This window comes from Salvelinus fontinalis, chromosome 2, assembly GCF_029448725.1.
Source record: "Salvelinus fontinalis isolate EN_2023a chromosome 2, ASM2944872v1, whole genome shotgun sequence".
In the NCBI taxonomy this organism is placed as follows: domain Eukaryota; kingdom Metazoa; phylum Chordata; class Actinopteri; order Salmoniformes; family Salmonidae; genus Salvelinus; species Salvelinus fontinalis.
In genome coordinates, this window is record NC_074666.1 from 89,368,039 (window position 1) to 89,392,125 (window position 24,087).

At 46.5% G+C, this 24,087-nt stretch overlaps 1 protein-coding gene across 1 annotated transcript in view; it reads left to right on the top strand.

The window, feature by feature from the left end:
* LOC129867580 (protein tweety homolog 2-like) overlaps positions 1-24,087 on the top strand; it is a 70,026-nt gene that overhangs the window by 27,302 nt on the left and 18,637 nt on the right. The window contains exons 4-6 of the mRNA XM_055941078.1: positions 13,704-13,924; positions 16,262-16,357; positions 21,609-21,681. Coding sequence (XP_055797053.1) covers positions 13,704-13,924; positions 16,262-16,357; positions 21,609-21,681 — 390 coding nt within the window. The remainder of the gene's footprint in view (positions 1-13,703; positions 13,925-16,261; positions 16,358-21,608; positions 21,682-24,087) is intronic.

Below are 24,087 nucleotides of genomic sequence, written 5' to 3' on the forward strand. Positions count from 1 at the left end.
TGGGGTAGTAGAGGGTCTATTATACAGAAGGTAGTAACAGTCTGGGGTAGTAGAGGGTCTGTTAGTCAGAAGGTAGTACTAGTCTGGGGTAGTAGAGGATCTGTTAGAAGGTAGTAGCAGTCTGGGGCAGTAGAGGGTCTGTTAGAAGGTAGTAATAGTCTGGGGTAGTAGAGGGTCTGTTAGTCAGAAGGTAGTAACAGTCTGGGGCAGTAGAGGGTCTGTTAGACAGAAGGTAGTTATAGTCTGGGGTAGTAGAGGGTCTGTTAGAAGGTAGTAACAGTCTGGGGTAGTAGAGGGTCTGTTAGAAGGTAGTAATAGTCTGGGGTAGTAGAGGGTCTGTTAGACAGAAGGTAGTAACAGTCTGGGGTAGTAGAGGGTCTGTTAGACAGAAGGTAGTAACAGTCTGGGGTAGTAGAGGGTCTGTTAGAAGGTAGTAACAGTCTGGGGTAGTAGAGGGTCTGTTAGAAGGTAGTAATAGTCTGGGGTAGTAGAGGGTCTGTTAGTTAGAAGGTAGTAATAGTCTGGGGCAGTAGAAGGTCTGTTAGACAGAAGGTAGTAATAGTCTGGGGTAGTAGAGGGTCTGTTAGAAGGTAGTAATAGTCTGGGGTAGTAGAGGGTCTGTTAGAAGGTAGTAACAGTCTGGGGCAGTAGAGGGTCTGTTAGTCAGAAGGTAGTAATAGTCTGGGGTAGTAGAGGGTCTGTTAGACAGAAGGTAGTAACAGTCTGGGGCAGTAGAGGGTCTGTTAGAAGGTAGTAACAGTCTGGGGCAGTAGAGGGTCTGTTAGACAGAAGGTAGTAACAGTCTGGGGCAGTAGAGGGTCTGTTAGTCAGAAGGTAGTAATAGTCTGGGGTAGTAGAGGGTCTGTTAGACAGAAGGTAGTAACAGTCTGGGGCAGTAGAGGGTCTGTTAGAAGGTAGTAACAGTCTGGGGTAGTAGAGGGTCTGTTAGACAGAAGGTAGTAACAGTCTGGGGCAGTAGAGGGTCTGTTAGTCAGAAGGTAGTACTAGTCTGGGGTAGTAGAGGATCTGTTAGAAGGTAGTAATGGTCTGGGGTAGTAGAGGGTCTGTTAGAAGGTAGTAACAGTCTGGGGTAGTAGAGGGTCTGTTAGAAGGTAGTAATAGTCTGGGGCAGTAGAGGGTCTGTTAGACAGAAGGTAGTAATAGTCTGGGGCAGTAGAGGGTCTGTTAGTCAGAAGGTAGTAATAGTCTGGGGTAGTAGAGGGTCTGTTAGAAGGTAGTAACAGTCTGGGGTAGTAGAGGGTCTGTTAGAAGGTAGTAATAGTCTGGGGTAGTAGAGGGTCTGTTAGAAGGTAGTAATAGTCTGGGGCAGTAGAGGGTCTGTTAGAAGGTAGTAATAGTCTGGGGCAGTAGAGGGTCTGTTAGTCAGAAGGTAGTAATAGTCTGGGGTAGTAGAGGGTCTGTTAGAAGGTAGTAACAGTCTGGGGTAGTAGAGGGTCTGTTAGACAGAAGGTAGTAATAGTCTGGGGCAGTAGAGGGTCTGTTAGAAGGTAGTAACAGTCTGGGGCAGTAGAGGGTCTGTTAGAAGGTAGTAATAGTCTGGGGTAGTAGAGGGTCTGTTAGAAGGTAGTAATAGTCTGGGGCAGTAGAGGGTCTGTTAGAAGGTAGTAATAGTCTGGGGTAGTAGAGGGTCTGTTAGAAGGTAGTAACAGTCTGGGGTAGTAGAGGGTCTGTTAGTCAGAAGGTAGTAATAGTCTGGGGCAGTAGAGGGTCTGTTAGAAGGTAGTAATAGTCTGGGGTAGTAGAGGGTCTATTATACAGAAGGTAGTAACAGTCTGGGGTAGTAGAGGGTCTGTTAGTCAGAAGGTAGTACTAGTCTGGGGTAGTAGAGGATCTGTTAGAAGGTAGTAGCAGTCTGGGGCAGTAGAGGGTCTATTATACAGAAGGTAGTAACAGTCTGGGGTAGTAGAGGGTCTGTTAGTCAGAAGGGAGTAACAGTCTGGGGCAGTAGAGGGTCTGTTAGAAGGTAGTAACAGTCTGGGGCAGTAGAGGGTCTGTTAGACAGAAGGTAGTAACAGTCTGGGGCAGTAGAGGGTCTGTTAGTCAGAAGGTAGTAATAGTCTGGGGTAGTAGAGGGTCTGTTAGAAGGTAGTAATAGTCTGGGGTAGTAGAGGGTCTGTTAGAAGGTAGTAACAGTCTGGGGCAGTAGAGGGTCTGTTAGTCAGAAGGTAGTAACAGTCTGGGGTAGTAGAGGGTCTGTTAGAAGGTAGTAATAGTCTGGGGTAGTAGAGGGTCTGTTAGAAGGTAGTAACAGTCTGGGGCAGTAGAGGGTCTGTTAGACAGAAGGTAGTAATAGTCTGGGGTAGTAGAGGGTCTATTATACAGAAGGTAGTAATAGTCTGGGGTAGTAGAGGGTCTGTTAGAAGGTAGTAATAGTCTGGGGTAGTAGAGGGTCTATTATACAGAAGGTAGTAATAGTCTGGGGTAGTAGAGGGTCTGTTAGAAGGTAGTAACAGTCTGGGGCAGTAGAGGGTCTGTTAGTCAGGAAGTAGAACAGGGATTATCTCTCCATCTGTCTGTACTAATGGTGGTTCAGCTCCTTTCAATGTGTCTGGACACGTTACTCTCATATCTTCCTCTAAACGTCTAGGTTATACACATGCACACACACCACTTACAGACACAAGCACACACACATACCAAGCACACACACACACACCATTCACACGAATCACACACACACTCCAGATGCTCCAGATTCTCAACTAGTCTAGAGAAGGCCAGTTTTATTGCTTCTTTAATCAGAACAACAGTTTTCAGCTGTGCTAACATAACTGCAAAGGGGTTTTCTAATGATCAATTAGCTATTTAAAATGATTTACTTGGATTAGCTGACACAACCTGCTATTGGAACACAGGAGTGATGGTTGCTGATAATGGGCCTCTGTTCGCCTATTTAGATATTCCATTAAAAAATCAGCTGTTTCCAGCTACAATAGTCATTTAAAACATTAACAATGTCTGTATACTGTATTTCTGATCAGTTTGATGTTATTATAATGGACAAAAACAAGGACATTTCTAAGTGACCCCAGTGTTTTGAACGGTTGTACCTCCAGGATGTTTTTTGTACCGGGAGTTTCCCATGGTATTCCAACGTGGTTCCTGGGGCCTGCAATCTATGCTGGTATTGATTGTAGTGAACAGTCCTCCAGGGAAACAAACAGAGACTTCCTTATTTAAACCAGAACATGAAGTAGTAACTAACATGTTTTATAAATACCATTTGTGGCAGTGTAAATGCAGGGAGGTAGAGTGTTGGAAACTCCCCACAGTTCCTAAGATGTCTCCTCAAATGTTCCCCAATTCCAACCAGCTTATCTGGTTTGATGACTCTGAGGCAAGTTGTCTGGTCAAATCCCCCCTCTTAAATGAACAGTGGTTCTATCAGCTCTCTGTCTTGTGTCCCAAATGGTACTATATTCCCTATATAGTGCACTACTTTTGACCAGCCTGGTCACTATATAGGGAGACCTATAGGCTGTGAGGCTTCCACCTCTCCTTCCAGGCCAGGGAGACCTATAGGCTGTGAGGCTTCCACCTCTCCTTCCAGGGCAGGTAGACCAATAGGCTGTGAGGCTTCCACCTCTCCTTCCAGGCCAGGCAGAACTATAGGCTGTGAGGCTTCCCCCTCTCCTTCCAGGCCAGGCAGACCTATGGGCTGTCAGGGTCCCACTTCTCCTTCCTGTTGGTCGGGCTGGGGTGAAAGATGAACGTTAGGCGGCAGGTGGTGGTGTGTGGTGGGGGCAGGGCATCAGAGCAGTTTCCTGGCAATCAGAGACCTTCCCTAAGGACCTGGGGAGGAGAGGAGGATGTGTTACATAGTGTCCTTACTGTCTTACCACATAGCTGTGCTCTCTGGCTCCATACTGTCAGGTCCAATTGGGTTCCAATTGGTACTCTATTCCCTATGAATTTCACTACTGTTGACCCATACGGCGGGAACAATAGTACTATATACTGTATATACAGTACCAGTCAAAAGTTTAGACACACCTACTCAAGGGTTTTTCTTTATTTTTACTATTTTCTACATTGCTTGATGGTTTTTGCTACTACACTTGAAGAAACTTTCTGTCTTAAAGTAATGATAGATTGTTGTTTCTCTTTGTTTATTTGAGCTCTTCTTGCCATAATATGGACTTGGTCTTTTACCAAATAGGGCTATCTTCTGTGTCCCACCCCTGCCTTGTCACAACACAACTAATTGCCTCAAACACGTTAAGAAGGAAAGAAATTCCACAAATTAACTTTTAACAAGGCACACCTGTTAATTGAAATGCATTCCAGGTGACAACCTCATGATACTGGTTGAGAGAATGCCAAGAGTGTGCATTAGCCTAGTCTAAGATACTAGCTGAACTAGGATTGGTTTTGGTACTGTCAACATAGCCTAGTCTAAGATACTAGCTGAACTAGGATTGGTTTTGATACTGTCAACATAGCCTAGTCTAAGATACTAGCTGAACTAGGATTGGTTTTGATACTGTCAACATAGCCTAGTCTAAGATACTAGCTGAACTAGGATTGGTTTTGATACTGTCAACATAGCCTAGTCTAAGATACTAGCTGAACTAGGATTGGTTTTGATACTGTCAACATAGCCTAGTCTAAGATACTAGCTGAACTAGGCTTGGTTTTGATACTGTCAACATAGCCTAGTCTAAGATACTAGCTGAACTAGGATAATGATAGATCAAATGTGTTATTTCTAAGTTTTGATGTCTTCACTATTATTCTACAATGTAGAAAATAGTTTTTAAAAAGATAGAAAAACCCTTGAATGAGTAGATGTGTCCAAACCGTTGACTGGTACTGTATGTACTACAGCAGCAATACCTGGGGTGGAAGATTTAAGACATTGGCTCTGATAATGTTCTTCGGTTGGCATTTCTTAGGCCCCTGGGCCATATGGTGTGTGCATTTAACAGTTGGGTGGAGCATGGAATTGGAGAGTTCTGCTAGCGACAAGTACTAGACATAGTAGAGTTCTGCTAGAGACCAGTACTAGACATAGTAGAGTTCTGCTAGAGACCAGTACTAGACATAGTAGAGTTCTGCTAGAGACCAGTACTAGACATAGTAGAGTTCTGCTAGAGACCAGTACTAGACATAGTAGAGTTCTGCTAGAGACCAGTACTAGACATAGTAGAGTTCTGCTAGCGACCAGTACTAGACATAGTAGAGTTCTGCTAGAGACCAGTACTAGACATAGTAGAGTTCTGCTGGAGACCAGTACTAGACATAGTAGAGTTCTGCTAGAGACCAGTACTAGACATAGTAGAGTTCTGCTAGAGACCAGTACTAGACATAGTAGAGTTCTGCTAGAGACCAGTACTAGACATAGTAGAGTTCTGCTAGAGACCAGTACTAGACATAGTAGAGTTCTGCTAGAGACCAGTACTAGACATAGTAGAGTTCTGCTAGAGACCAGTACTAGACGTAGTAGAGTTCTGCTAGAGACCAGTACTAGACATAGTAGACTTCTGCTAGAGACCAGTACTAGACATAGTAGAGTTCTGCTAGAGACCAGTACTAGACATAGTAGAGTTCTGCTGGAGACCAGTACTAGACATAGTAGAGTTCTGCTAGAGACCAGTACTAGACATAGGAGAGTTCTGCTAGAGACCAGTACTAGACATAGTAGAGTTCTGCTAGAGACCAGTACTAGACATAGTAGAGTTCTGTTAGAGACCAGTACTAGACATAGTAGAGTTCTGTTAGAGACCAGTACTAGACATAGTAGAGTTCTGCTAGAGACCAGTACTAGACATAGTAGAGTTCTGCTAGAGACCAGTACTAGACATAGTAGAGTTCTGCTAGAGACCAGTACTAGACATAGTAGAGTTCTGCTAGAGACCAGTACTAGACGTAGTAGAGTTCTGCTAGAGGCCAGTACTAGACATAGTAGAGTTCTGCTAGCGACCAGTACTAGACATAGTAGAGTTCTGCTAGAGACCAGTACTAGACATAGTAGAGTTCTGCTAGAGACCAGTACTAGACATAGTAGAGTTCTGCTAGAGGCCAGTACTAGACATAGTAGAGTTCTGCTAGCGGCCAGTACTAGACATAGTAGAGTTCTGCTAGAGACCAGTACTAGACATAGTAGAGTTCTGCTAGAGACCAGTACTAGACATAGTAGAGTTCTGCTAGCGGCCAGTACTAGACATAGTAGAGTTCTGCTAGAGACCAGTACTAGACATAGTAGAGTTCTGCTAGAGACCAGTACTAGACATAGTAGAGTTCTGCTAGAGACCAGTACTAGACATAGTAGAGTTCTGCTAGAGACCAGTACTAGACATAGTAGAGTTCTGCTAGAGACCAGTACTAGACATAGTAGAGTTCTGCTAGAGACCAGTACTAGACATAGTAGAGTTCTGCTAGAGACCAGTACTAGACATAGGAGAGTTCTGCTTGTTCTGGTGGCTGCTATGGTAACTCTTGGTCTGTAGACAGACAGACAGACAGACAGACAGACAGACAGACAGACAGACAGACAGACAGGTAGGCAGGCAGGCAGACAGACAGACAGACAGACAGACAGACAGACAGACAGACAGACAGACAGACAGACAGACAGGCAGTCAGACAGGCAGACAGACAGGCAGACAGACAGACAGACAGGCAGACAGACAGACAGACAGACAGACAGACAGACAGACAGACAGACATCTCTCATCTTGTTGTTATTACTCTCTCCCTTCACCATGGCTACATTAGCATGTTATAGGTTACATGCCAAATGGCACCCTATTCCCTATATACTTTTGACCAGAGCCCATAGATCCCTAGATAACATCTAGCAGTACTCTGATAAGATCTGGTTTCCTCTGAGTAACTGGAGGACTGAAGTGTCAGAGCAGAGCTAGCAGAGGTGGTAAAATACCACAGATAAAAATATGAAGCTGATGATGAAAAACAAGTACTATTTTAAAGTTTGTGGTTTAAAGATTCTGCATCTTATGAGGGTTGCAAGGATATGATTTTCTTTCCAATTTAAAAGTTTTCTTCAACTAAATTTAAAATGGTTAGGGTTACTTATGTATTTCTCAGTTTACTAAACTAAAGGTAAATAATCGCCTCCTTATAACGCACATTGATGAAGAACATTTTAGAAACAGAAATCACTCTGTAAGATTATAATGAGGTTTATGTAACATTTTGCTCTAAGTCTAAATCTGTGTCTGTAAAGGACAAGGGCAAAATTGTGGTGTAGATATTGGGGAGGAAGAACAGTAGACGGGGGGTCCTCCCCCTGAATTGTTTTGGGAACATTTAAAAAAATGCATTTCCTGCTATTCTAAACAGTTTGACATGTCTTACTGTTATATGCCTTTCTTGAGGGGTATTTTGAGAAGTACTGTATATGGAGGGGTAATTTGAAAACAGTATCAATGGAAGGATAAGTGGAAGGATAAGTGGAATGCCCCCAACCCCCCAGATTTTTTATTTTAGAAAAACATTTCAACACATTTGTACATTGGCAGAAAAATTTGTACATTGAGAGAAAAAATTCTACGCATTTTGTCATGAGTCTGAGAGAAAATGTGGCAGTTTTAAAGCACATTTTTTGCAATTCTAGACATTTTGTCATGGGGCAGAGTGAAACATTTGCTGTATTATAGCTCATCTCATGCTAATGTTCACATTTTGCCATGAAGCTGAGAGAAAACGTTTTTAAGTAACTGTCCAGTGAAAATATCCCTTTTAAAACGTTATATTCTGGTTGCCCTTTCCTGTCGTCAAATGACCAAATCTCCCTCTAGTGGCCTCATGGGTGGAAAGTTGTTCATAGTTTTCATCATTTCATAATTAATACACTTTTCTTTTTTTTGAATGAAAATCCGGTATTTCTATGTCAAACAGTTTTGTTATATTTCAATCTTCTGTGATGTATATAAAGTGTAATATTGGGATGCAAACTCAAAATTGAACCGTGCCGGTAGAAGCATCTCTAGAAGTGGCTATATCTATAGATCTATAGATGTTAGAACCTAGCCACTACACCCTCATTTCACCTGGTAAGTTGATTGAGAACACATTTTCTTTTACACCAACCACCTGGGGAAGAGGTACAGTGGGGAGGTGAGATGAATGAGCCAATGGGAAGCTGAGGATGATTAAGTGGCCACACATACACACACACACACACACACACACACACACACACACACATGTACGTGCTGTACATACATTATACAGAGCTGTACATGACTCCTAAATCTGTCCTGTCATGTTAACTATCTCTCGAGTACAAAAGCAGTAATTTACTCCCTTTAACCCTATTGAACAGTCAATAAATCTACCTCTCCCTCTTCCCCTTTCTCCTTCTAGTCTCTCTCTCTCTCTCTCTCTCTCTCTCTCTCTCTCTCTCTCTCTCTCTCTCTCTCTCTCTCTCTCTCTCTCTCTCTCTCTCTCTCTCTCTCTCTCTCTCTCTCTCTCTCCTTCACCCTCTCCTCCCCCTCCCACAAGGAACAGTGGTGATTGTTACTAAATAAAGCACCTCTCCTCTGGTGTCTATAATCTCCACTCCCCCCTCCTCTCCTCTGGTGTCTATAACCTCCACTCCCCCCTCCTCTCCTCTGGTGTCTATAACCTCCACTCCCCCCTCCTCTCCTCTGGTGTCTATAATCTCCACTCCCCCCTCCTCTCCTCTGGTGTCTATAACCTCCACTCCCCCCTCCTCTCCTCTGGTGTCTATAACCTCCACTCCCCCCTCCTCTCCTCTGGTGTCTATAACCTCCACTCCCCCCTCCTCTTCTCTGGTGTCTATAACCTCCACTCCCCCCCTCTCCTCTCCTCTGGTGTCTATAACCTCCACTCCCCCCCTCTCCTCTCCTCTGGTGTCTATAACCTCCACTCCCCCCCTCTCCTCTCCTCTGGTGTCTATAACCTCCACTCCCCCCCTCTCCTCTCCTCTGGTGTCTATATCCTCCACTCCCCCCCTCCTCTCCTCTGGTGTCTATAACCTCCACTCCCCCCCTCTCCTCTCCTCTGGTGTCTATAACCTCCACTCCCCCCCTCTCCTCTCCTCTGGTGTCTATAACCTCCACTCCCCCCCTCTCCTCTCCTCTGGTGTCTATAACCTCCACTCCCCCCCTCTCCTCTCCTCTGGTGTCTATAACCTCCACTCCCCCCCTCTCCTCTCCTCTGGTGTCTATAACCTCCACTCCCCCCCTCCTCTCCTCTGGTGTCTATAACCTCCACTCCCCCCTCCTCTCCTCTGGTGTCTATAACCTCCACCCCCCCCCCCTCTCCTCTCCTCTGGTGTCTATAACCTCCACTCCCCCCCTCCTCTCCTCTGGTGTCTATAACCTCCACTCCCCCCCTCTCCTCTCCTCTGGTGTCTATAACCTCCACTCCCCCCCTCTCCTCTCCTCTGGTGTCTATAACCTCCACTCCCCCCCTCCTCTCCTCTGGTGTCTATAACCTCCACTCCCCCCTCCTCTTCTCTGGTGTCTATAACCTCCACTCCCCCCTCCTCTTCTCTGGTGTCTATAACCTCCACTCCCCCCTCCTCTCCTCTGGTGTCTATAACCTCCACTCCCCCCTCCTCTCCTCTGGTGTCTATAACCTCCACTCCCCCCCTCTCTTCTCCTCTGGTGTCTATAACCTCCACTCCCCCCCTCTCCTCTCCTCTGGTGTCTATAACCTCCACTCCCCCCCTCTCCTCTCCTCTGGTGTCTATAACCTCCACTCCCCCCTCCTCTCCTCTGGTGTCTATAACCTCCACTCCCCCCCTCTCCTCTCCTCTGGTGTCTATAACCTCCACTCCCCCCCCTCTCCTCTCCTCTGGTGTCTATAACCTCCACTCCCCCCTCCTCTCCTCTGGTGTCTATAACCTCCACTCCCCCCTCCTCTTCTCTGGTGTCTATAACCTCCACTCCCCCCCTCCTCTTCTCTGGTGTCTATAACCTCCACTCCCCCCTCCTCTCCTCTGGTGTCTATAACCTCCACTCCCCCCCTCTCCTCTCCTCTGGTGTCTATAACCTCCACTCCCCCCTCCTCTCCTCTGGTGTCTATAACCTCCACTCCCCCCTCCTCTCCCATCAGGTCAGCTCCTCTCTGAGTAGTATGGATGAGCTCTTCTAAATAGCCTCCACTCCCCCCTCCTCTCTGAGTAGTATGGATGAGCTCTTCTAAATAGCCTCCACTCCCCCCTCCTCTCTGAGTAGTATGGATGAGCTCTTCTAAATAACCTCCACTCCCCCCTTCTCTCTGAGTAGTATGGATGAGCTCTTCTAAATAACCTCCACTCCCCCCTCCTCTCTGAGTAGTATGGATGAGCTCTTCTAAATAACCTCCACTCCCCCCTCCTCTCTGAGTAGTATGGATGAGCTCTTCTAAATAACCTCCACTCCCTTCCTCCTCTCTGAGTAGTATGGAGGTGGTTCTGCATCTAAAAGACCTGCATGAGATGTTGTTAATAACCTCTCTCTCTCCCTCTCTCTCTCCCTTCTCCATCTCTCTCTCCCTCTCTCTCTCCCTTCTCCATCTCTCTCTCCCTCTCTCCCTTCTCCATCTCTCTCTCCCTCTCTCCCTTCTCCATCTCTCTCTCTCTCTCTCCCTTCTCCATCTCTCTCTCTCTCCCTTCTCCATCTCTCTCTCCCTTCTCCATCTCTCTCTCTCTCCCTTCTCCATCTCTCTCTCCCTTCTCCATCTCTCTCTCTCTCTCTCCCTTCTCCATCTCTCTCTCTCTCTCCCTTCTCCATCTCTCTCTCTCTCTCTCCCTTCTCCATCTCTCTCTCTCTCTCTCCCTTCTCCATCTCTCTCTCTCTCTCTCCCTTCTCCATCTCTCTCTCTCTCTCTCCCTTCTCCATCTCTCTCTCTCTCTCTCCCTTCTCCATCTCTCTCTCTCTCTCTCCCTTCTCCATCTCTCTCTCTCTCTCTCCCTTCTCCATCTCTCTCTCTCTCTCTCCCTTCTCCATCTCTCTCTCTCTCTCTCCCTTCTCCATCTCTCTCTCTCTCTCCCTTCTCCATCTCTCTCTCTCTCTCTCCCTTCTCCATCTCTCTCTCTCTCCCTTCTCCATCTCTCTCTCTCTCTCTCCCTTCTCCATCTCTCTCTCTCTCTCTCCCTTCTCCATCTCTCTCTCTCTCTCTCCCTTCTCCATCTCTCTCTCTCTCCCTTCTCCATCTCTCTCTCTCTCTCTCCCTTCTCCATCTCTCTCTCTCTCTCTCCCTTCTCCATCTCTCTCTCTCTCTCTCCCTTCTCCATCTCTCTCTCCCTCTCTCCCTTCTCCATCTCTCTCTCTCTCTCTCCCTTCTCCATCTCTCTCTCTCTCTCTCCCTTCTCCATCTCTCTCTCTCTCTCTCCCTTCTCCATCTCTCTCTCCCTCTCTCCCTTCTCCATCTCTCTCTCCTCTCTCCCTTCTCCATCTCTCTCTCCCTCTCTTCCCTTCTCCATCTCTCTCTCTCCTCTCTCCCTTCTCCATCTCTCTCTCTCTCTCTCCCTTCTCCATCTCTCTCTCTCTCTCTCCCTTCTCCATCTCTCTCTCCCTCTCTCCCTTCTCCATCTCTCTCTCCCTCTCTCCCTTCTCCATCTCTCTCTCCCTCTCTCCCTTCTCCATCTCTCTCTCTCTCTCTCCCTTCTCCATCTCTCTCTCTCTCTCTCCCTTCTCCATCTCTCTCTCTCTCTCTCCCCTTCTCCATCTCTCTCTCCCTCTCTCCCTTCTCCATCTCTCTCTCCCTCTCTCCCTTCTCCATCTCTCTCTCTCTCTCTCCCTTCTCCATATCTCTCTCTCTCTTCCCTTCTCCATCTCTCTCTCCCTCTTCCCTTCTCCATCTCTCTCTCTCTCTCTCCCTTCTCCATCTCTCTCTCTCTCTCTCCCTTCTCCATCTCTCTCTCTCTCTCTCCCTTCTCCATCTCTCTCTCCCTCTCTCCCTTCTCCATCTCTCTCTCCCTCTCCCTTCTCCATTCTCTCTCTCTCTCCCTTCTCCATCTCTCTCTCTCTCTTCCCTTCTCCATCTCTCTCTCCCTCTCTCCCTTCTCCATCTCTCTCTCTCCTCTCTCCCTTCTCCATCTCTCTCTCCCTCTCTCCCTTCTCCATCTCTCTCTCTCTCTCCCTTCTCCATCTCTCTCTCTTCTCTCTCCCTTCTCCATCTCTCTCTCCCTCTCTCCCTTCTCCATCTCTCTCTCTCTCCCTCTCTCCCTTCTCCATCTCTCTCTCCCTCTCTCCCTTCTCCATCTCTCTCTCCCTCTTCCCTTCTCCATCTCTCTCCCCCTCTCTCCCTTCTCCATCTCTCTCTCTCCTCTCTCCCTTCTCCATCTCTCTCTCCTCTCCCTTCTCCATCTCTCTCTCCCTCTCTCCCTTCTCCATCTCTCTCTCTCTCTTCCCTTCTCCATCTCTCTCTCCCTCTCTCCCTCTCCTTCTCTCTCTCTCTCCTCTCTCCCTTCTCCATCTCTCTCTCCCTCTCTCCCTTCTCCATCTCTCTCTCCCTCTCTCCCTTCTCCATCTCTCTCTCTCTCCCTCTCTCCCTTCTCCATCTCTCTCTCTCTCCCTTCTCCATCTCTCTCTCTCTCTCTCCCTTCTCCATCTCTCTCTCTCCCTCTCTCCCTTCTCCATCTCTCTCTCTCTCTCCCTTCTCCATATCTCTCTCTCTCTCTCCCTTCTCCATATCTCTCTCTCTCTCTCCCTTCTCCATATCTCTCTCTCTCTTCCCTTCTCCATCTCTCTCTCCCTCTCTCCCTTCTCCTCTCTCTCTCTTCCCTTCTCCATATCTCTCTCTCTCTCTCCCTTCTCCATATCTCTCTCTCTCTCCCTTCTCCATCTCTCTCTCTCTCTCCCTTCTCCATCTCTCTCTCCCTCTCCCTTCTCCATATCTCTCTCTCTCTCTCCCTTCTCCATCTCTCTCTCTCTCTTCCCTTCTCCATCTCTCTCTCCCCTCTCCCTTCTCCATCTCTCTCTCTCTCTCCCTTCTCCATATCTCTCTCTCTCTCTCCCTTCTCCATCTCTCTCTCCCTCTCTCCCTTCTCCATCTCTCTCTCCCTCTCTCCCTTCTCCATCTCTCTCTCCCTCTCTCCCTTCTCCATATCTCTCTCTCTCTTCCCTTCTTCATCTCTCTCTCTCCCCTTCTCCATATCTCTCCCGCTCTCTCTCTCTCTCTTCCCTTCTCCATCTCTCTCTCTCCCCTTCTCCAAATTTCTCCCGCTCTCTCCCGCTCTCTTCCCTTCTCCATCTCTCTCTCTTTCTCCCCTTTTCCCTCTCTCCCCTTCTCCATATATCTCTCTCTATCCCGTTCTCCATCTCTCTCTCTCTCCTTTTCTCTCCCTCCTCCATATCTCTCTCGACCCCTTCTCCATCTATCTCTCTTTCTCCCCTTTTCCCTCTCTCCCCTTCTCCATATATCTCTCTCTATCCCGTTCTCCATCTCTCTCTCTCTCCTTTTCTCTCCCTCCTCGATATCTCTCTCGACCCCTTCTCAATCAATCTCTCTTTCTCCCCTTTTCCCTCTCTTCCCTTCTCCATCTCTCTCTCTACCCTTTTCTCTCCCCTTCTCCATATATCTCTCTATCCCGTTCTCCACCTCTCTCTCTCTTTCTCTCTCCCTTTCTCTCCCCTCTCCATCTCTCTCTCTCTCCCTCTCTTCCCTTCTCCATCTCTCTCTCTCCCTTTCTCTCCCTTCTCCATATCTCACTCGACACCTTCTCTCTCTCATCTCTCTCTCTCTCTCTCTCTCTCTTCCAGGTCTCCAATTCTCTGGGCAGTATGGAGGTGGGTATGAAGCAGCACCTGAATCGTCTGGATGAGATCTTTGCGACGCAAGGAGACTATGTCCAGGCCTTGAGGTTCATGGGTCAGATGGCTGACAACATCATCAGACAGCTGACCGCCATGCCGGACCTCAGCAAGGCCAAGGTGGACCTGTCGGCCATCGCTGATCAGACAGATTACGTAGAGTACTACAGGTGAGAAGAGGAGACAGACAGACAGACAGACGGACGGACGGACGGACGGACGGACGGACGGACGGACAGGCAGGCAGGCAGGCAGGCAGGCAGGCAGGCAGGCAGGCAGGCATATAGACAGGGAGACAGGTAGGAAGGCGTGAATGCAGGCAGGCAGACAGGTAGGAAGGCGGGAATGCAGGCAGGCAGACAGGTAGGCAGACAGACAGACATGCAGACAGACAGACATGCAGACAGATATGCAGACAGACAGATATGCAGACAGACAGACAGACAGAACGAACAGTGAAGCCTATTATAATTATAATGTCTATTATAATTGACGTCCTCATCGTGACTACCAGCCAGTCTGTGTCTTCTCTAACTGTAGTCAAGGCTCTAGACTGGACCTGTTGCTCCGGCCTGACTGACTGGTGTAATCTGACACCTATATATATTGGTTTTCCAGGGCTGGTGAGTCAGTGTGTTATGAAGTGACTGCTAGAAGGGGTACTGTGCCAGTGGAGGATGCAGTATGTATTGATGAAGAGGTGTTGTTTCACTGAGGGCAGAGGGGGATGGAAGGCACTCTTTCTCTCTTATTCTTGTTCTCTCTCTCTCTCTCCCTCTCTCTCTCTCTCTCTCTCTCTCTCTCTCTCTCTCTCTCTCTCTCTCTCTCTCTCTATCTCTCTCTCTTTCTCTCTCACTCCCACTCACACCCCCTACCTCTCTCTCTTTCTCTCTCTCACACTCCTTTACTTCCTTTCATTAGAACACATTTGTCTGCATTTATACAGACATTTATCTAGACAAATGTAATAGCATAGCGATCGCTCAGTGCTGCTCCTCACCCACCCAGTCTCTTCTCTATAAAGATATGTTTTGGTCAATTTACTACAGGCTATCGTGGTGTGGGGTTACCAAACAGATAAGTGGCTTGGGGCCCATTCCATGCCATTTCAATCCATTCCAAATGGTCGTTTCAAGACTATCTCACACTATGGATTCTCCCCTAGTTCGCCAAGTACGATGTCACTATTGCACGAGAGGTGACCGTAGGTTTGCACTTTGACCTCAATATCCCTCTTATTCAAAGCTAGAAGCGTCATGATTTATTCACAGGGGCCAGTGCAGTGGAAACGTGGCTTTATGTAGACTCCACACACACACACACACACACACACACACACACACACACACACTGCAAAAACACATTTACATAGAAGAAAGAGAGAGCGAGACAGACAGAGAGAGAGACAGACAGAGAGAGAGAGACAGAGAGATAATTACTTGACACATTGGAAAGAATTAACAGAATGCTATTTGGCCCTAAACAGAGAATACAGAGTGACAGAACACCTGACCACTGTGACTGACCCTAACTTAAGGAAAACTGTGACTATGTACAGACTCAGTGAGCATAGCCTTGCTATTGAGAAAGGCAATAGCAGGCAGACCTGGCTCTCAAGAGAAGACAGGCTATGTGCTCACTGCCCACAAAATGAGGTGGAAACTGAGCTGCACTTCCTAACCTCCTGCCCAATGTATGACCATATTAGAGAGACATATTTCCCTCAGATTACACAGATACACAAAGAATTCGAAAACAACCCCGATTTTGATAAACTCCCATATCTACTGGGTGAAATACCAGTGTGCATCACAGCAGCAAGATTTGTGACCCATTGTCGCAAGAAAAGGGCAACCAGTGAAGAACAAACACCACTGTAAATACAACCTATATTTATGTTTATTTATTTTCCCTTTTGTACTTTAACTATTTGCACATCGTTACAACATTGTATATAGACATAAAATGACATGTGTAATGTCTTTATTCTTTTGGAACTTCTGTGAGTGTAATGTTTACTGTTCATTTTTATTGTTTATTTCACTTGTTTATTATCTAGTTCACTTGCTTTGGCAACATTAACATATGTTTCCCAAGCCAATAAAACCCCTTGAATTGAATTTTGAGAGAGATAAAGAGAGAGAGAGAGAGAGAAACAGAGAAACAGAGAGAGGTAGAGAGAGAAACAGAGAAACAGAGGTTAGTTCCTGTAGAAGACACTGTAGGACATGTATTATCTATGTCCATGGATTTGTCCTGTTCAATTATTAACTTAACGTACTGGAAATGACCTGCTGCAGATGAGATCTAACTAAGAGGCTCACACACACACACACACACACACACACACACACACACACACACACACACACACACACACACACACACACACACACACACACACACACACACACACACACACACACACACACACACACACACACACACACACACACCTGCTACTGCTGATCCTAGATCTGTAACACTGTGCCCTCTCTGTTCTCTAGGTGGCTGACCTACCTGTTACTGCTGATCCTAGATCTGGTTATATGCCTGGTGGCCTGTCTGGGGGTGGCAAAGCAGTCCCGGTGGCTACTCACCATGTAAGTAACTGGTACCCACTCTGCTCTGTGTCAGTAACTGGTACCCACTCTGCTCTGTGTCAGTAACTGGTACCCACTCTGCTCTGTGTCAGTAACTGGTACCCACTCTGCTCTGTGTCAGTAACTGGTACCCACTCTGCTCTGTGTCAGTAACTGGTACCCACTCTGCTCTGTGTCAGTAACTGGTACCCACTCTGCTCTGTGTCAGTAACTGGTACCCACTCTGCTCTGTGTCAGTAACTGGTACCCACTCTGCTCTGTGTCAGTAACTGGTACCCACTCTGCTCTGTGTCAGTAACTGGTACCCACTCTGCTCTGTGTCAGTAACTGGTACCCACTCTGCTCTGTGTCAGTAACTGGTACCCACTCTGCTCTGTGTCAGTAACAGGTACCCACTCTGCTATGTGTCAGTAACTGGTACCCACTCTGCTCTGTGTCAGTAACTGGTACCCACTCTGCTCTGTGTCAGTAACTGGTACCCACTCTGCTCTGTGTCAGTAACTGGTACCCACTCTGCTCTGTGTCAGTAACTGGTACCCACTCTGCTATGTGTCAGTAACTGGTACCCACTCTGCTCTGTGTCAGTAACTGGTACCCACTCTGCTCTGTGTCAGTAACTGGTACCCACTCTGCTCTGTGACTACCAACCACATACAGTAACAGTTACTGTAGAGCTGAGGTGACTACCGACCACATACAGTAACAGTTACTGTAGAGCTGAGGTGACTACCAACCACATACAGTAACAGTTACTGTAGAGCTGAGACGACTACCAACCACATACAGTAACAGTTACTGTAGAGCTGAGACGACTACCAACCACATAAAGTAACAGTTACTGTAGAGCTGAGACGACTACCGACCACATACAGTAACAGTTACTGTAGAGCTGAGACGACTACCGACCACATACAGTAACAGTTACTGTAGAGCTGAGGTGACTACCGACCACATACAGTAACAGTTACTGTAGAGCTGAGACGACTACCAACCACATACAGTAACAGTTACTGTAGAGCTGAGGTGACTACCAACCACATACAGTAACAGTTACTGTAGAGCTGAGGCGACTACCAACCACATACAGTAACAGTTACTGTAGAGCTGAGACGACTACCAACCACATACAGTAACAGTTACTGTAGAGCTGAGGTGACTACCAACCACATACAGTAACAGTTACTGTAGAGCTGAGACGACTACCAACCACATACAGTAACAGTTACTGTAGAGCTGAGGTGACTACCAACCACATACAGTAACAGTTACTGTAGAGCTGAGGTGACTACCAACCACATACAGTAACAGTTACTGTAGAGCTGAGACGACTACCAACCACATACAGTAACAGTTACTGTAGAGCTGAGGTGACTACCAACCACATACAGTAACAGTTACTGTAGAGCTGAGACGACTACCAACCACATACAGTAACAGTTACTGTAGAGCTGAGACGACTACCAACCACATACAGTAACAGTTACTGTAGAGCTGAGACGATTACCAACCACATACAGTAACAGTTACTGTAGAGCTGAGACGACTACCAACCACATACAGTAACAGTTACTGTAGAGCTGAGACGACTACCAACCACATACAGTAACAGTTACTGTAGAGCTGAGACGACTACCAACCACATACTGTAACAGTTACTGTAGAGCTGAGGTGACTACCAACCACATACAGTAACAGTTACTGTAGAGCTGAGGTGACTACCAACCACATACAGTAACAGTTACTGTAGAGCTGAGGTGACTACCAACCACGTACAGTAAAAGTTACTGTAGAGCTGAGACGACTACCAACCACATACAGTAAGTTACTGTAGAGCTGAGACGACTACCAACCACGTACAGTAACAGTTACTGTAGAGCTGAGACGACTACCAACCACATACAGTAACAGTTACTGTAGAGCTGAGACGACTACCAACCACATACAGTAACAGTTACTGTAGAGCTGAGGTGACTACCAACCACATACAGTAACAGTTACTGTAGAGCTGAGGTGACTACCAACCACATACAGTAACAGTTACTGTAGAGCTGAGGTGACTACCAACCACATACAGTAACAGTTACTGTAGAGCTGAGGTGAGGTGACTACCAACCACATACAGTAACAGTTACTGTAGAGCTGAGACGACTACCAACCACATACAGTAACAGTTACTGTAGAGCTGAGGTGACTACCAACCACATACAGTAACAGTTACTGTAGAGCTGAGACGACTACCAACCACATACAGTAACAGTTACTGTAGAGCTGAGACGACTACCAACCACATACAGTAACAGTTACTGTAGAGCTGAGACGATTACCAACCACATACAGTAACAGTTACTGTAGAGCTGAGACGACTACCAACCACATACAGTAACAGTTACTGTAGAGCTGAGGTGACTACCAACCATATACAAGAACAGTTACTGTAGAGCTGAGACGACTACCAACCACATACAGTAACAGTTACTGTAGAGCTGAGACGACTACCAACCACATACAGTAACAGTTACTGTAGAGCTGAGACGACTACCAACCACATACAGTAACAGTTACTGTAGAGCTGAGACGACTACCAACCACATACTGTAACAGTTACTGTAGAGCTGAGGTGACTACCAACCACATACAGTAACAGTTACTGTAGAGCTGAGGTGACTACCAACCACATACAGTAACAGTTACTGTAGAGCTGAGGTGACTACCAACCACGTACAGTAAAAGTTACTGTAGAGCTGAGACGACTACCAACCACATACAGTAAGTTACTGTAGAGCTGAGACGACTACCAACCACGTACAGTAACAGTTACTGTAGAGCTGAGACGACTACCAACCACATACAGTAACAGTTACTGTAGAGCTGAGACGACTACCAACCACATACAGTAAGTTACTGTAGAGCTGAGGTGACTACCAACCACATACAGTAACAGTTACTGTAGAGCTGAGGTGACTACCAACCACGTACAGTAAGTTACTGTAGAGCTGAGGTGACTACCAACCACATACAGTAACAGTTACTGTAGAGCTGAGACGACTACCAACCACATACAGTAACAGTTACTGTAGAGCTGAGACGACTACCAACCACATACAGTAACAGTTACTGTAGAGCTGAGGTGACTACCAACCACATACAGTAACAGTTACTGTAGAGCTGAGGTGACTACCAACCACGTACAGTAAGTTACTGTAGAGCTGAGGTGACTACCAACCACATACAGTAACAGTTACTGTAGAGCTGAGGTGACTACCAACCACGTACAGTAAGTTACTGTAGAGCTGAGGTGACTACCAACCACATACAGTAACAGTTACTGTAGAGCTGAGGTGACTACCAACCACATACAGTAACAGTTACTGTAGAGCTGAGACGACTACCAACCACATACAGTAACAGTTACTGTAGAGCTGAGACGACTACCAACCACATACAGTAACAGTTACTGTAGAGCTGAGGTGACTACCAACCACATACAGTAACAGTTACTGTAGAGCTGAGGTGACTACCAACCACGTACAGTAAGTTACTGTAGAGCTGAGGTGACTACCAACCACATACAGTAACAGTTACTGTAGAGCTGAGGTGACTACCAACCACATACAGTAACAGTTACTGTAGAGCTGAGGTAACTACCAACCACGTACAGTAACAGTTACTGTAGAGCTGAGACGACTACCAACCACATACAGTAACAGTTACTGTAGAGCTGAGACGACTACCAACCACATACAGTAACAGTTACTGTAGAGCTGAGGTGACTACCAACCACATACAGTAACAGTTACTGTAGAGCTGAGACGACTACCAACCACATACAGTAACAGTTACTGTAGAGCTGAGACGACTACCAACCACATACAGTAACAGTTACTGTAGAGCTGAGACGACTATCAACCACATACAGTAACAGTTACTGTAGAGCTGAGACGACTACAAACCACATACAGTAACAGTTACTGTAGAGCTGAGGCGACTACCAACCACGTACAGTAACAGTTACTGTAGAGCTGAGGTGACTACCAACCACGTACAGTAACAGTTACTGTAGAGCTGAGGTGACTACCAACCACATACAGTAACAGTTACTGTAGAGCTGAGACTACTACCAACAACATACAGTAACAGTTACTGTAGAGCTGAGGTGACTACCAACCACATACAGTAACAGTTACTGTAGAGCTGAGGTGACTACCAACCACATACAGTAACAGTTACTGTAGAGCTGAGGTGACTACCAACCACGTACAGTAATAGTTACTGTAGAGCTGAGGTGACTACCAACCACGTACAGTAACAGTTACTGTAGAGCTGAGGTGACTACCAACCACATACAGTAATAGTTACTGTAGAGCTGAGACGACTACCAACCACATACAGTAACAGTTACTGTAGAGCTGAGGTGACTACCAACCACATACAGTAACAGTTACTGTAGAGCTGAGACGACTACCAACCACATACAGTAACAGTTACTGTAGAGCTGAGGTGACTACCAACCACGTACAGTAAGTTACTGTAGAGCTGAGGTGACTACCAACCACATACAGTAAGTTACCGTAGAGGTGGTTTCTTACCCCCTCTGGACAATGGACACAAAAGCCCAGTTATATAGACTTGACACAAAACTTGACAAGAAAACACCTAACTATTCAATATCTGTGTCCAGCAGTGGAGTTAAAACAAGTCAACAACATCCCAGTAATTATCCTCATATCTCTTCCCCCTTTAATATGTCTGTATCTGACTGTATCAGTGTTGTTGAACGTTTCTGCTGAAGACTTCTTGTCTTCTCTCTGATGGTGTCCACTAATGTCTATCGACCTGCTCTCCAGTATGTGTACTACCATGCCCTTAATGCCCTTAACTCATTACAGTGAGCTTTCAACCACTTTACTGCTGCTGTAAGACTACCAGAGAGATAGGAGCTGAAACCATCCCCAGCCTTTTTACTACCATCTGGGAGCCCTTTTCTTTCTCACTATATTTATCTTCTCCTCCTGTCTTCTCTCTCTCTCTCTCTCTCTCTCTCTCTCTCTCTCTCTCTCTCTCTCTCTCTCTCTCTCTCTCTCTCTCTCTCTCTCTCTGTCTCTCTCTCTCTGTCTCTCTCTCTCTCTCTGTCTCTCTGTCTCTCTCTCTGTTTCTCTCTCTGTTTCTCTCTCTATCTCTCTGTCTCTCTCTCTGTTTCTCTCTCTGTCTCTCTCTCTGTCTCTCTCTCTCTGTCTCTGTGTGTGTGTTTCAGGATCATGGTGTTTGGGGTGATATCTCTGGTCCTGAGCTGGGGAACACTTGGAGCAGGCACTGCTACTAGTGTGGTGAGTGTCTGTTCTGTCCCGTCATCACCAAACATGCTCGAATTAAAAAACGGATTCAAGTAATCTCGTTCTTATGTCTTTTGTGACGTCATGGTCAGGTTGTGTTCTGATTGCAAAATGATAGTTTTTTTGAAAGTCTTTCACTGGTTATAATCTGATTATCTGGCCAGATAACAACCAAACTATGGCCTGTCCTACACATACACTATCTATACAAAAGTATGTGGACACCCTTTCAAATGAGTGTATTCAGGTAGTTCAGCCACACCCATTGCTGACAGGTGTATAAAATCGAGCATACATCCATACATACATAAGTAGAATGGATTTAATGAAGAGCTCAGTGACTTTCAATGTGGCACCGTCATAGAATGATACCTTTCTTCCAAGTCAGTTCATTAAATGTCTGCCCTGCTAGCACTGCCCTGGTCAACTTGAAGTGCTGTTATTGTGAAGGCTAACGTCTAGGAGCAACAACGGCTCAGGCACAAAGTGGTAGGCCACACAAGCTGGAAGAACTTGACTGGCCTGCACAGAGCCTGACCTCAACCCCATTGAACGCCTTTGGGATGAATTGGAACGCTGACTGCGAGTCAGGCCTAATCACCCAACATCAGCGCCCAGCCTCACTAATGCTCTTGTGTCTGAATGGCAGCAAGTTCCCACAGCAATGTTCCAACAGTGGAAAGTCTCCCAGAAGAGTGGAAGATGTTATAGCAGCAAAGGGGGACCAACTCCATATTAATGTTCATGGTTTTGGAATGAGATGTTTGACGAGCAGGTGTCCACATACTGGTCATGTAGTGTATGTGTGTCTACAGTATGTCTAGTCTTAGTGGGGTTAATGGGGCAGACTTTGTTCATAACAGGGCCATTCAGGATCCCTCTCCCCCCTCCCTCCATCCCAGAGAGGAGCCAGCATGGTGGGACTAGGATTATCCAGAGACTGGGCAGCTGTGCTTCTGACGCAGGCTGGAGGGAGAGGGAGGAGAGAGGAGGAGGGATTGAGTGACATGAGGAAATCATGAGTCTACATTTATTTGACCAGAAAATACACTGCAACAATATCACAACAACAGTCAGAATTACAGTAATGCATGCAATGTTGACATCACTGACCAGTTGATCCACAACCAGCCAGCTACAGAAACCATTGTGTCTGTGTTATTATGACACGACCTCTGACCTAGAATAATGACACAACCTCTGACCTAGAATAATGACACGACCTCTGACCTAGAATAATGACACGACCTCTGACCTAGAATAATGACACGACCTCTGACCTAGAATAATGACACGACCTCTGACCTAGAATAATGACACGACCTCTGACCTAGAATAACATGATGCCACAGTAAGCATGCCACACTTCTCCAGCTGGTAATTGCAGAGTCAGTATCTGTTGGGGGTCAGGATATACAGTAGTCTGCGTCCCAACTGGCATCCTATTGTCCCAACTGGCATCCTATTCCCTACATAGTGCCCTTGTAGATAATGGAGCACCATTTGGGAGCCTGACACAGATACTGTGATGTGGTCTATGGAGATCAGGGTAGAGGTCAATCCCTAGTAGTAAAACACAGATACTGTGATGTGGTCTATGGAGATCAGGGTAGAGGTCAATCCCTAGTAGTAAAACACAGATACTGTGATGTGGTCTATGGAGATCAGGGTAGAGGTCAATCCCTAGCAGTAAAACACAGATACTGTGATGTGGTCTATGGAGATCAGGGTAGAGGTCAATCCCTAGTAGTAAAACACAGATACTGTGATGTGGTCTATGGAGATCAGGGTAGAGGTCAATCCCTAGTAGTAAAACACAGATACTGTGATGTGGTCTATGGAGATCAGGGTAGAGGTCAATCCCTAGTAGTAAAACACAGATACTGTGATGTGGTCTATGGAGATCAGGGTAGAGGTCAATCCCTAGTAGTAAAACACAGATACTGTGATGTGGTCTATGGAGATCAGGGTAGAGGTCAATCCCTAGTAGTAAAACACAGATACTGTGATGTGGTCTATGGAGATCAGGGTAGAGGTCAATCCCTAGCAGTAAGACACAGATACTGTGATGCAGTGAAGTGGATTTTCAAACCTTGTCACTGGAACATTATCAACTCCCTCGTTTTTTTCCCTGCGTTCCTCATTCTCCTCTTCCGTTGATTTCTCCTCCTCAACCCAGATCATTGTTCCTCCTCCTCCTCAACCCAGATCATTGTTCCTCCTCCTCAACCCAGATCATTGTTCCTCCTCCTCCTCAACCCAGATCATGTTCCTCCTCCTCCTCAACCCAGATCATTGTTCCTCCTCTTCCTCAACCCAGATCATTGTTCCTCCTCCTCCTCCTCCCAGATCATTGTTCCTCCTCTTCCTCAACCCAGATCATTGTTTCTCCTCCTCCTC